Source organism: Pelecanus crispus, chromosome 5 (assembly GCF_030463565.1).
Source record: "Pelecanus crispus isolate bPelCri1 chromosome 5, bPelCri1.pri, whole genome shotgun sequence".
In the NCBI taxonomy this organism is placed as follows: domain Eukaryota; kingdom Metazoa; phylum Chordata; class Aves; order Pelecaniformes; family Pelecanidae; genus Pelecanus; species Pelecanus crispus.
Genome location: NC_134647.1, coordinates 5386217 through 5399765, shown reverse-complemented (window position 1 = coordinate 5399765; position 13549 = coordinate 5386217). Strand labels below are relative to the sequence as shown.

At 37.6% G+C, this 13549-nt stretch overlaps 1 protein-coding gene across 1 annotated transcript in view; it reads left to right on the top strand.

Annotated features, from left to right (window-relative positions):
* Positions 1 to 13549, top strand: part of ARHGAP15 (Rho GTPase activating protein 15) — a 322363-nt gene that overhangs the window by 210022 nt on the left and 98792 nt on the right. The window contains exon 11 of the mRNA XM_075710898.1: positions 6286 to 6363. Coding sequence (XP_075567013.1) covers positions 6286 to 6363 — 78 coding nt within the window. The remainder of the gene's footprint in view (positions 1 to 6285; positions 6364 to 13549) is intronic.

The following is a 13549-nucleotide window of genomic DNA, read 5'->3' as shown; positions in this document are numbered from 1 at the left end:
AGAGATTCACCAAACCTCATGTCAGACACCTCCTACAGAGTAATTTCTTAGCTTGTTAAGAACTAGTACAATTTCTCCTCTCCTTTCTTTCCCCCACTATCTCTGCCCTTACTAAATTCTGATGCAGTGTTGGATTTCTTCAGATAATAGAATAAAGAAAATCTTATTCATGTTACCTTGAATTCGGGCTTGCCTGTCACAGGTCCTGCAGCTGGGCAGTGCTGGTCATGAGTCCAGTACCGGCAAATCGTGTGAAAAGTACCAAAGTATCCATGGAGAGGACATCTCTCCACCCTCTCTTTAATATGAAGCAATGAAGCATATATTTATTGTCTCATTTTATTTGCTTCGATATCAAGTACAGTGCTCTGTCTCTCTATGGAGATCCCATTTGTAGCACATGAAGAGGTGTAATCTCTCCCCTGCTTCTGTTTGATACTCCTCTTCCTATAATTCAAGGGATCACATTAGTCCTCTTTGCTATAGCACTGAACTGAGAGATCATGTTCAGCTAATTATTTAAAATAAACCTCAAGTCCTTTGTAACCTACATCCAGTGTTGGATGTACCCTGTGTTGCTCCGTACAAAAACTTATTTTACCAGACCGTGACCATTTAAGGTAGCAGTTCAGACCTTCTGCAACTTTACCTGTCCTTATCATCATTTAACATCTCCCTGATCGTTGTGTCATCTGCTTACTTTGCCAAAAGAGATTTTTTTTCTTTTCCACATCTTTGATAAAGGTATTAGATGGCATTGGACTGAGCGCTCCACTCTTGAGAGCTCTGCCAGTTATGACCTTGTTAACTGCTATCTCCCATTAACTACCACATTTTGAGGTCTGTCACTGAGCCAGTTTTTAATTCATGTAATATATGCCCTGTTAATTCCATAAAATGCAAGTGCTTTAATCAAAATGTCATGTGGTACTAAGTCAAAAGCCTCATGGAAAGCCAAACATACTATTTCAACACCATTGCCTTTATCAACCAGACCTGTCAAATATCCAATCCTATCAAAAACTGCAACAAGTTTGCTAGACAAGGCCCTGATTTCCATGAAACCATGCTGGTTGGGATTAATTATATTTTGCTATGAATTATTTGTTCATAGAGTCCTGAATTAATTATTTAAGTAGACTGTCTGGGACTGAGGTCAGTCTAGTCAGTCTCCAAGTGCATCCCTCTTACTGCTTTTACAATATCAGAGTCATCGTTCTGCCACTGTTTCCAGCCTTAGTCATTTCCAAGCCTTTCTCTGTATTTTATTTGCAAATGAGACACACATGTATATCATGAGCACCAATAAGTGAAATCTGATTTTTTTACAACGGTGCTTATCTCTTTGTCTTTCAGATTGACTTCCAATATCATCCACTGTTTGGTCTCCTAGGTTTGTTTATCCTTGTCTGTCTGGTAGAAATATCTAGCATGACATTTGTATGGCACCCACTTCCGTGGTAGCTGAGTACCTTCTCTGGACTGGGGATGGGACCTGTTTTCATATCAGATCTTAGCTGGGATGTTGTTTTGAGCCTCATCAATGTGATCCTTTGATGGGAGGAGTACAAGAAGTGGGTAGTTCTGACAATCAAAGCAGCAGTTTTGTTCCTACAGAGCAGAGCAAATCCCGGTGTCAGCCTCCATCCCTGCTCCGGGATCCTTAGGGCATGCCTAACCCTGCCCAACGCCACACCAAAAAGCAGGACAGAGATGTCAGCAACCCTGAAAACCATGCTGAGTGCAGGCAGTCTTACGTTCAAAAGGAGCTGGTGCTCGCTTCGATCCGAGCTGATCAAGCTACATACCAAGGTTGCTGTTCAAGTCTCTTCAGCTCACACCACCTCTGCACCACACATTTTACATCCATATGTCCCGTATCTGCTGTTAATGCGTCCATGTTCATTTTCTCTCTGTGGTGAAACTCAATTTTTTTTTCTTTGTTCTCATCATTTCCACCTCTGATTTCCATGGCATCAGACAAAAACTTTTATTTTTGCTCCCACATTCACCTGAAACTCCGGGTACCTTTTGTAACCCTATCCAGATACAGTACATTTAATGTCAAATTTTAATGTGTCAGATTTGTTCTTTGCTACTTTTCCTGATTTTCTTTCTACTGGCATACAAATATCGATCCTTTTGTGAAACTTTATTTTTGTTGCACATTGTTTTGTGGTGTTTTTCTCATCAGAGACATTATCTTGACATTGGTGTATTTGCTGCATTCATGTATTTCTGCTTCTTTAAATGACTTCATGCCTCACTTTTGTGCCCCTAGTAAACTTTTAAAAAATTGTTTATAAATCAGATATTTATGGTAAGATGCATATGAAAACACGAGGAAAGAATTATAGTTTTAGGGAGAACATACCCTGATAATGACCTCTTAAATATTTGTAAAGATAGCCCTGGGCATCTGAGCCCACAAAATAGTTTATAATACAACAGCTTGATTACATAATGATACTTTAGTTTTAGAACGTATGATCTTTCTGTTTATGGGAAGGCATAATAGGCTCCTTTGAAATACAATATTTTTGCCCTGAACATAACTGATTTTAAATGAAAGGACTAAGTAAAGAATGCCTTTCTTCAAGTTTGTACTTCACTTTGTTGTTGAATCCAGCACGATGGTTTCTTTTACAAAACTCCTACCAGGCCTGGGGACCACACCTATTTCAGGATACATTAATTGTGAAAGTTTCATGGGTTTCTATGCAGGAAGTTACCTAGTACCGTTTAAAATAGTATGTTTCAAATTCTAAATCTTGTTAAAAAACAAGAAAGAGAGAAATTTCTGTATACTACCACCCCTCTTCCCCCTGTACATAGAGAATTTCTTTTATATTGTGTTTGAAGATATTGTCAAATATAGATTAAGCTTAGGCAGAATGCAATGTGATTTGGGAGAGGGGTTTGTTCTATGTAACAGAAAAGAATTAATAAGAAAGTTTCATTCAAGGCAGTTCGTAAAGCATCAGGACTACCTCAACCAATATCAAAGCCTAATATTTGAAAACGTATGTTTGAAAAATATATCACCTAGGCTCTAATTTTTTACTGAGTTTTTAATGTTTCTCTGCAATACCTGGTTCCAGCTCAAACTGCTGCTGGAGCCAACACTGACCTACATTCATGGTTATTTCCATTTTTGGCTAGAAGCAGGAGTGCAAGAAATGCTCTTAAATAAATGTTCTTCTAACATCTTCTGTGCGGTTATGGAGAGTGAATATAACATTCATTATTGTTCATGAACCTCGACGAAGGCTGAGCTCAGTTGCCTTTTAACTTTCTCATCACAAGTACCTGTATAATTTTTTAAATTAAAATAATTAAAATTTGTCTAAGTTTGGCAGCTAAACTGAAGTTATTACCATGCTTTTGGTTATCATTTCTAATTGTGGGTCCATCCTGTTCTCAGGTTCCTCATTAAAACAAACACAGAGTTGGAGATTGGGATATGAAGCAAATAAAATACTTGTTCTCTAGGGCAAAATCCAGTGATTTTTACTTGATAAACTCCACTCCAAAACACAAGAAGGTCACCCTATAGTGAACAACAGTTGGACTTTATTACACCGAACATTTTTTCTGAAACGTTCTTTACCACTATACTTAAACGCCAGCACCAGATAGGAAACTCTGCAAGGCTTTTGTTTCATCTTGTTCCCTAAGTATTTATAGCCTGCCGTGAAGAAACACTGACAGCAGTGCAGTGATGTTTTTATTCTTGATAGAGGTGCCCTTAAAAGTGAATTTGCTTTGAAAATTGTTCATAGAATCAGGATATTAGAACTATAAAGACATAGTTCTCTCTCTCTCTCTCTTTCTCTTTTGCACCTAATTGGATTTCCAAAATAAGTTGTTAACAATCCAGCTAAGATAATGTGGTCATGAAAAGGATGTCCAAATCCACCAATTTACATTGGTTTGGTTTGGCTTAACTTTCAAAGTTCTTGGAGCAGAAATTTGATGGCACGTGAACACTATAATTGGCTTGATATTCTTGGATTTTTTTTTCTCTCTGCCATATTGTATAGTGTCCAAATGAAATGTTATTCAGACCTCATTTCTGGACCAAAGTAATTTTGTAACAATAATAATGCACTTGTAAACTCCAGATCATTTTGCAAGATGTAATATCCACCAATTTACAACATAGTTTGTCATTTTCACTTGATCTGGATAATTTATGCAGGTTCCAAATTGATGCTATTAATGTGAGACATAGCTATTTCACCCAATGTGACATGTATCTCTTCCACTTCCACATATCCAAAAAAGTTAAGAACTCAATTGAATTAGATCCAAACAAAAGTAAACATTCTGTTTTGGGGCTTGTTTGTTTGTTTGTTTTATTTTTCCTCTTTACTTTCTGGTTTAGACTTGAATTTACATGATGCAATCCTTAATCCCTTACCACAAGAGTCCCACATTCCTATGCTGGGAATTACTCTTGCTCTCTCACTCTCCCTTGACTACAACAGAATGAGACCCTTCAGCTTTAGGATAGAATTACATTACTTAAACATTTTAGTAATTTCTATTTGCTCATATGTTATATATCCAGTAGATGGAAAACTTCCAAGTGTTCTTGATTACCAAATCCTTTTTGATTTCTCTTAAATAAACTTTTTCTTTATCCCTCTGTAACCAAAGGGGATCTTCCTGAAATGAATCATCACTCTCAGTATTAGGTTGCAGGACACCCACAGGTGCAGGGTAGAAAATTTTCTAGTAAAAGTGTATAATATGGAATTATTATTCATTTTTTAAATAGATTTTTTTTTTTTAAATGTAAACCAAATCAGGATGTCCTAGCAGGATAGAAATAAAATAAGAACCGCATTTTGTAGAGAGAGAAAACAAACACACAAACAAACAAAAGATTTTATTTGGTTTCAGTCTGCCTCAAAAAGAAAACTAAATCTTTTAAAATGCTTCAAGATCAGTGAGGAATACCTCCCAGCCGTTAAGTCCACCAGCTATGGCACTCATCTGCCAAGGCATGATGCAAGTATTTCTGAAATAAGGACTTGAACCTCAGCTCCTTCCTATTTAAGTGTTATTACAACTGGTCTTCTGGGCTTTTGGACTTGTTTTCACTCTTTCCTATAATTTCATTTTTTTCCTTTTTCCCCACCCCAAATTGGAAAAAAAAAAAAAAATCCCTCTTGATACATTGTCAGGAAAAATTTCCTGAAAGTTTTTGTTTTTGACAAATTAGCGTTTTCCAGAAGAAAGGCTTTCTCTGAAATTGCTTGCCAAAAGCTAATTAAAACTTGTGTTCCAAGTGATGAGTAGCCTTAAAAAAACCTGTTTTGTGTAGATTCTCTTAGCTTCTTATGTACTTGCAAGTTTTAAACGTGAAATGACAATGTACAGTTTAGTGTTTTCCATTTTTAAGCATGCAGATTTGGTCGTTGTTGCACAATAGCTAATTCTCCCGGGAAAGGAAAGCAGTTCCCATGTGCTTTGAAATGCTACAGCTATGCAACCAGGGCTGGAGGTGCTATTTTAAACAGTCATATCAGCAGAGCTTGCTGTAGGAGATAATATGTCACAAAAGGGAGTATGACATCTAGTTTCACCTAGAAGATAAACCTTGAGTAGATATGCAGGGAGAAACAAGACTGTCAGGTTGTCCTTGAAAAGAATGGCCTATATTAATGAAGAAATGTACTCCAGGGCATATGCTATTTGGGATATTTAATTTCATCTTCAAACTTGTCTGATCTGCTATGAAGAATATAGTAGAAAAATGGTAGTTGTGCGTAGTGTCACGCACGTCATGGTTTCAGAGTGGGTATCTCACTGCTTTATTTTCAGAAAGGTCACAGCCTCAGAAATCCATGTCTGAAAAAGCCAGACCCCAGAGTGAGAAGTTTCCCCAGCACTATTAATATAAACACCCCACATTTAAGCAGGGCTTGCACAGCATCGTGCGTATCCCAAACAGCCCTTCCCTATGAGCACGAGAGCTAATTCACTTTTCCTTTCCTGTCACACTCAAATACCCTTGCGGAACAGTATTCTGCTGACAGAATTACAAGATAATTATAGTTAGGTGTTTTGTATTCACTTAAGTTAATCTACCACTTTTATTTTTCATTGTTGTTTTAATCAGGCAGGAGGCACTTCAGTTGCTGTCAGGTGGATTATTTTTCAGTCGATCACTACACTGCTCTTCTTCATACTTGTTAGGGCGCTTCTGGCTTCCTGACAGACGTACAAAGAAAAATACTTATATGATCTAAAATGAAATATGTGTTTCTCTTTCAGGTCTAGATGTTGATGGAATATACAGAGTTAGCGGCAATCTGGCAACAATACAGAAGTTACGATTTGTTGTCAATCAGGGTAAGTGATTCCTCCACCCTGGTAATGTTTTGTTTAGTACTTAACTGTCTCAGATGACAGGATTTCAGAATCTGCTATACATTAGTGGCATAGAATGATGAGCCATGTTTTGGAAAAGAGAGGAAAGGGAAGGTAGAAAGATATTGCACAGAGGGAAATGTCGGCTAAGAGAGAGGAAAAACAGCAGAGTAAGCAGAGGAAAAGAGTGGTTAAACAGGAGATGAGAAACAAACAAACAAAAACAAACCAAAGAAAAAAGAAAGAAAAAATGAGGCAGTGGATACATGAAATAAGGTGGCAAAAAACAAAGCATATGTAGAAACCAAAGAATCAAAGTGAGGGGGGAAAAAAAGATTAAAAGGAAAAATAGCAGATTGTTTGGATGTTGAAAGTTAAACAAAACCAAAAGTAGAACAGGAATCCAAAGGAAACCAGCAAAAGAGAGAAAGGTGTTAAAAGAACTGAAAAGGAAATGCTAAAAGTAGAGTACTGGCTCTGTCAAAGTCAATGGAGAATTTACCTCTGATTTTGAAAAGGCAAAGATTTGACCCCGGAAATGAGAAGAGGAAAGACGAATATTTTGGGGACCTGAGAACCAGAATTAGAACCAACTTGTACATATTTACTGAACATATTTCCACAGATTCCACATATAATGAACATATTTTCACAAGTAAAAAAGAACATTTTTCACAAATGAGGCCTAAACGAATCTAACGTTGATCAACAGATAATGTTACAGGTGTGGAAGCTGATATTGGTAGCTCTTTAGGATAAACAACAAATACATTCACCTCTCCAAACAGTTTACTACTCTTGGCAAAGACTAAATATTCCCACATTTAATAGCTTAGCAAATACTATCGATGATAGTGAACCTCCTGATACTACTTAATGAGAAAATAAAATTAAGCTTTTCAGAAATTAAGAAAAATCCCAAATCTTAAATTGCATTAAAGATATACACTTTTAATCAGGTATAAATGTAAAGATGCTGCAACTTTTTCTTCTATTTTTTATTAACACTTTTAAGGTTACCTGAAAGCTACTACCAGAACTGCTAAACATTGTGTACTGTATGTGGTTTCTTGGAGGTGATAGCTGTTGGAGAACGACTTCCTCAATTAGTTTTGCACTGTACCTAAACCAAGGCTTTTGACTCAGAAATTCTCACGAAATTGAGAGATATGAGAGGCGTAAAAATATTCCCACCTTCAAGCCTCCATTTACATCTCCAGGGAAGGCTTCAGAGGAGCAGTAGAGGTTTGCCACCTCCTCAGCTGCTCCAGATCAGTCTTGTCTGCAGCTGAAACTGTAGGGTGAACTCTGGTTTCTGAAGAATCAGTATTTATGCCGGTAAATTCAGTGAGACTGAAGAAATTGTCAGCCTTATGGTTTTGACTCATTACTTGGATTACTTTAGATTTATAGTTGATGGGTATTTGTGTGTCGATAATGTAGTCTGCCTTGGTTTTCAAATGACTATACACTGTATTTTGTTTGGAGACAGAGAGGCAAAACCAGGATTTTCTATCCTTCTTCACTGCCTAGGATCTTTGCTCCGGAAAAAATGTACCGTGAAAGTAATGGTCCTGTCTATCATGTCTCGTGGCATCCAAAGGTTAACGTACTTGAGGTTAACGTTACCGCTCGCGTTTTCACCTAAAACAGATGGGCTCGTACTGTAAAGCTAGACAAAGTCTAAGCTGGCTTTTTGCAGCACAGAGGTACCAGGCACCTTTTTCTTCTGGTTTATACCACTGTGAAAAACGGATAGATAAAGGTGAAGTTAATGGTACGTTAGAGCTACTCTGATACTGGCTCCTTAGGACATGGGCGAGAAATCTGGCTGTTGAGTGACCAATGGAAGGTGCAGGCAGGACACAGCTCATTGAGGCACGGCGTACCTGCAAAAAGCACCGTGGGGAGATGGGGAGAACGGGATTTATTTACCGTGTGCTTGGGAGGGCAACAGCGGTCTCCAGCCGATGTCTCCTGGGGCCTGTTCCCTCTCAATTAGATGCTGAAGAGAGCAGCGGTTTCAGATTGTTTCATGAAGTCACAAAACTTACTTGGAAAACCAGGATGTGCTCCCAACCTGCTTATTTACCAGTTCTCTAAAGCTCTGCAGTGGGATGATGTTTAATAACGCACTTGCCACGCATCGTTTTTTCACTCGGTAATTATTGAGACCTCCTAGGCTCAATCGCTGTACCCTCATTTTTCTGTAGTTAACAGTGGGAAAGCAGTATTTATATATATGATTTTCCCATAGAGATTTTTTTTTTATTATAGTTAAAGTTTAATTTAATTATAAATGCAAACAAATGTTCTGAAAAAGCCTATTTACATTGCAGAGATTGACTGTGCAATCAGTTCTTATACAGGCCAAATACTTAATGGACTCTTTCTTCCCACTTGCCTTGCCATTGTGTTACACCTACATTTATAGGATATAAATAATATGTATCACATTGGAAATTAAAGATCATAGAAGACACTCTAGGCTGGCTGCCATATCAAAGTATTTTTTATTAGAGTAATCATTAATTAGAATATAGCAAAGCTTTATTTGGCTCCTTTTCCTATACTGTTAATGTCATCTGCAGCATCAAAAATTAAATGAGAGAACTGGTGAATATGAAAGGAAAACAAACTAACAGTTGACAGCTTCATCATTAAAGAAGAAATAAGAGTAAAAGTCTAAAAAGACCCTTGATATTCTAGATTTTTTGGGGGGTGAGGATGGGTTTACAATAAAAATCATGCCTTGTGTCTGTTTAAATTGTCTGAATATACTTTGTGTTTCCTTCTCATTTCTTGAGGTAGGCAGCTCCTGAAGAGGGCTTTGACCTTGCCAACATGAGCATCAGCAGAACAAACTACCTTATTTACTTTATCCCTTTCACAGAGTTTTCTTTTTCTATAAAAGTCTATTGATATCACACCTTTTTTGTTTCTGTGCAACAGGATTATCTTTTATCTATGATTTATTTTCCCATTAAGAGCTGAAAAGATCAGTTGATCATAAGAGGACCAGGCTATAACATCTCTCAGCACTTTCAAAACCCTAAGTCATCATTTTTCAAATCACTGAATCAAGGCAGTAGATACTGTTTGGACCAATACTGACATCAGGACATTCGTACTTTTCTTAGTCTACAAGCACTAAAAGAATTTTGGTTTTAGAAACTAAGCTACCAGTCGCTCAATATTTCTGGCTGTTAACCTATGGCAAAGGTTTCTATAATAGCCAGAGACACTAGACAGAGATGTCCATTCCTCTTATGCTTTCTGTATTATTGGTTAAGTCTAATAGTTGCAATTTAAAAAAAAATTTTTCTTTTTTTTTGGTGGTGCTTGGCAATTGTTTAAGGATTTTATGAAAAATCTGGAGGACTTTTGTTGATTTTAAGCAAGATCCATTAAGTTAAAGCATTTATAGATATTTATAAGGATATTCTTTTAATTCACACCTGTAGGAAAAGGGATAAGGTTCTATAAATGCGTCTTTTAAGCCATGTAGAGTTTGTTGGCAGCTCCGGGATATGAGGATGCTACTAAAAAGATTGAATGTTTTGGCCCAGCGCCCCAGGGTGGGGCTGACCAGGGCCACGGGCCCATGGGCAGGGGTGGGGGAGCACCAGCTGGGGCTGCTCAGCACCATTAAGGCACCACTATATGAAAGTGGGGACAGGTGGGGGATGCTTTTCAAAAGCAAGCTTCTGACCTCATCAAAGATGCTAACAGGGAGGCAAGAAGTGCCTGAGAAAGGAAAAAACAAAAAAAAAAAAAAAAAAAAGGGAGGACTCCATCCATAAGGATGTTGATATGTAAGTAAGAGTGTGAATTTGTGGTGGGCTCCCTGCCCTCGTCAAACTCATCGTGTTGATGCGCGCTGTGATATAACGGGGTGAGACCTTCTTTGTGCTAAACTCTAGGGGTTCCCTGTCCTGCTCGCGCATGCCTGTCCCCGCAATCCTCAGTTGCCCTCTGTGCTTGAAGATCAGAAATACCTGGGTGAGGAGGCAGAAGCTGACTTCTTTATGCCTCCTGTGCTAATCTGCTGGGTAGCTGGCAAGGCGTTCAGTTTCTATGACTGTCAAACAAGCAATTTTCATGAGTACTAAATTAACTGAAAAAAATGGAGCTATAAAGGGTTCATAACACATTGCTGAAACATTAGGATTCTATCCTAATGCATATATGTTCAGGGAAACTAACCATAGAAATACAAATTTCAATACTTATTGGTTCGTTCAGTAAGTGTTGGTTCATAAATAATACAAGAGAGTTCCTAATTGTCTTTATTTCCAATGCTTTGTTTGCAAAATGCTTGGTATTTGCTGTACAGATGACCTTTGCATCCCGTTATTTCATTTGGAATACCTTGTACATTAACTGCAAAGCACCACGTATTGTCCAAAGGTTAATTACTGTGTTTTTACGGCTTGGTTACTATACTTATGTACCAAAGGGGGTGGAAAAATCCGACGAATTTTTGTAGAGGCTAAATATTCCGTTATTGCAGAGAAGTACATTTCTTATGGAACATGGAAAAGGATAGCCAAAGATATCCAAATTGGTAACTGCATTGAGAGAAAATGCGAATTTAATCTTAGCCTGACAGTACCTTGAGTTAACAAAAACCATTTTGGCAAAATGAATTAAAATACTTCTGTTGTTTCTTCTATAAGAATATACTGGCATGTAATTCAGTTTAAGAAAAATTAAAAGTAAAATTTAAACCACAAATAAGTGAACTGATTGCGAATATTTATTAACTAAATAATTTAATAATAAAGAAAATGCCTACTTGATTAATTGTTACAGAGTAAAAATTACAATAAAACTGTCTTGATCAGTGCTTTGCAGAAGCACCATTACTGTCTGTGCAGTTGTTTAACAAGGATTTAATTGGAAAGATAAGTGAATGCACATTTAAAAGTATTGTTAATTTGCTTTATAATCACCCCATCCTTCACAGTATTGACAGCACCAGGCACAAACCCCTTTCTCTTTTACAAGTATTATTTTCCATATGTGCACAATAAATTCTGAAGCAGTAATTGGAAATTTTATGGATTTCAACATACCTAGTGTTTTGAGTTTATAGGTGCCATATCCCTTTTCTAAAGGTAGCTCATAGGTGGCATTGTAAGTAAAATCCTTGCCTTTTTATCACCCTTGGACTATTTTGGAGGTTGTGGTATGGTAGTTTGTTAGTTTTTGGGGGTTTGGTTTGTTTTCTTTCCTAAGGAATATCTAATTCCTATTTACTTTTCCTTTCCATTTGAAATATTAACAAAATCCTCATTGCAACGTTATTTTTGATTTAATAAACAACAGCCATCAAAACCGGTAATCTTCAATATGTTTATATTCCATCTGTACTTATATTTATTGTTCTAAAATGGCTTGGATTAATCAAATTGACAAGTAAGAGCCCAGACCATATGAGCAGCTAAGTATGATACCTTTAACCAGCAGGATTCTTCAACTGTACTGACATGTTCTTTATCAATGAACTATGAGAAAAGAGGAACAAATCTTGGGATTTTTTTTTTTTTTTTTTTAATATTACTGATTATATGAGCTTGCTGGGACCATATGTCTGAGCCTCGGCTATCAGGAACCAGAGTGGTTTCCCGGCTGGCTCTGCCTCAGCGGGCAGAGCCCGTGGAGCTGACACAAGACTGAAGCTGCCTTTGAAACGAAGCCGCCAGGTCAGCACAAATGGGCTGGGTGGTTTGAAGCAAGCATTTAAGCATTTAGAAGGAAAAAAAAGAGAGAAAAGGGAGGAAAAAAAGGGAGGAGGGAACTGGGGGGGAAAAAATGGGTAGAAAAAAAAAAAGACAGAGAAGCAGCACTTTTTCACAGCTTTATTTCTTTAAAATAAGAAAAAAGGGGGGCAAAAAAAACCCCAACCAACCAAACCAACAAAACTCCCCATTCAGAAATACTCGAGTCTTTCCATTGACCCAATATATCCATTTCAAAGACAGCCGGCAGCTCCGGTCCTGCCGTTAACAAAGGCTCTGTGGCAGAGGAGAGCGGGTCCTCTGCCAGCTGCCAACTTCCAGAGAGTAGCTACAAACATGAAGGTCCAACAGGATCGTCACGGGCTTTATTTTAAAATTGCAGCAAGGATCACTGCAAAAAGAGGAGGAAAAAAAAAAAAAAAAAAGGGATTGCTTCTCTCTTGCAGTCACTTGCCTTTTTGTCTATGGGTCCTTAATTTCTTGTGCATATGCATTAGTGAGATTCCCCACTGCATTCTGCCATCCCATATATTTTAGACATTTTAGGAGGTGTTTTTCAGGCATATGTGAGCATGCTTAGAAACACGTGAACATGCCCTGGTTGGGGTCTAACCTCAGAGCCACCCTCCAGCCTTGGTGACATTCTCCGTGTGATCAAGTATGGCCCAGACAGCAAAGCCTTCCTCCCTTCTGCCAGCAGTTATTCATGTAACCAGTCTCGCTGAGACAACAGTAAGTGCGGTCCAAAGTTCACGTTGGAAATATCAGGCTCAAACTGGGTTACTTGCTAGCTGAGAACCAAAATGTCTTGAAAGCCTTGAGTCAAAAATAGTTTTTTCTTTCTTTTTCACACTTCCCAGGCAAGCACAGAAAATAAAATGGACTGAAGCAATTTTCAGAAATAATTATAAACCAGCTTGTTTCTGGGTTAAGACCTGCATATGCCAAGCTGTAGCCAAGAATTTCATTTTTTTTAATTTTTTTTTCCCAAGCTTTAAAACTCTGACAACAGAATACTTTAATTGAGCCCACAGTAGTTGGTGAATCAATTAATATGTGCATGTTACTGGTGTGGGTTCTTCCCCTTTTTCTCTGTGTCTGAATGTCTATTTTAAGAGACAGAACTTTTTCTTAATTTATTTTCTATTATTCAAAAGAAGGTGTGGTTTCTTCATCTTACCCTTCTCTTTCCAGAGGGGAAGGGGGGGAAGTGTAGTACCCCAAACAGTGATTTGTAAATGTAAGTCAGGTGATGAAACCTGATGGAAGTACTAATTTTTGCAACCAGTGCTTTGAATTATTTTGTAAATAATGTGCATTGTATACAAAAAAAAAAAGGATGATAGAGCTAGAATATTAATGTTTATCCGATACAAGTTATTTTGTTTTCAGTGTGAAGGAAGGAAGATAATCAGAATTATAAA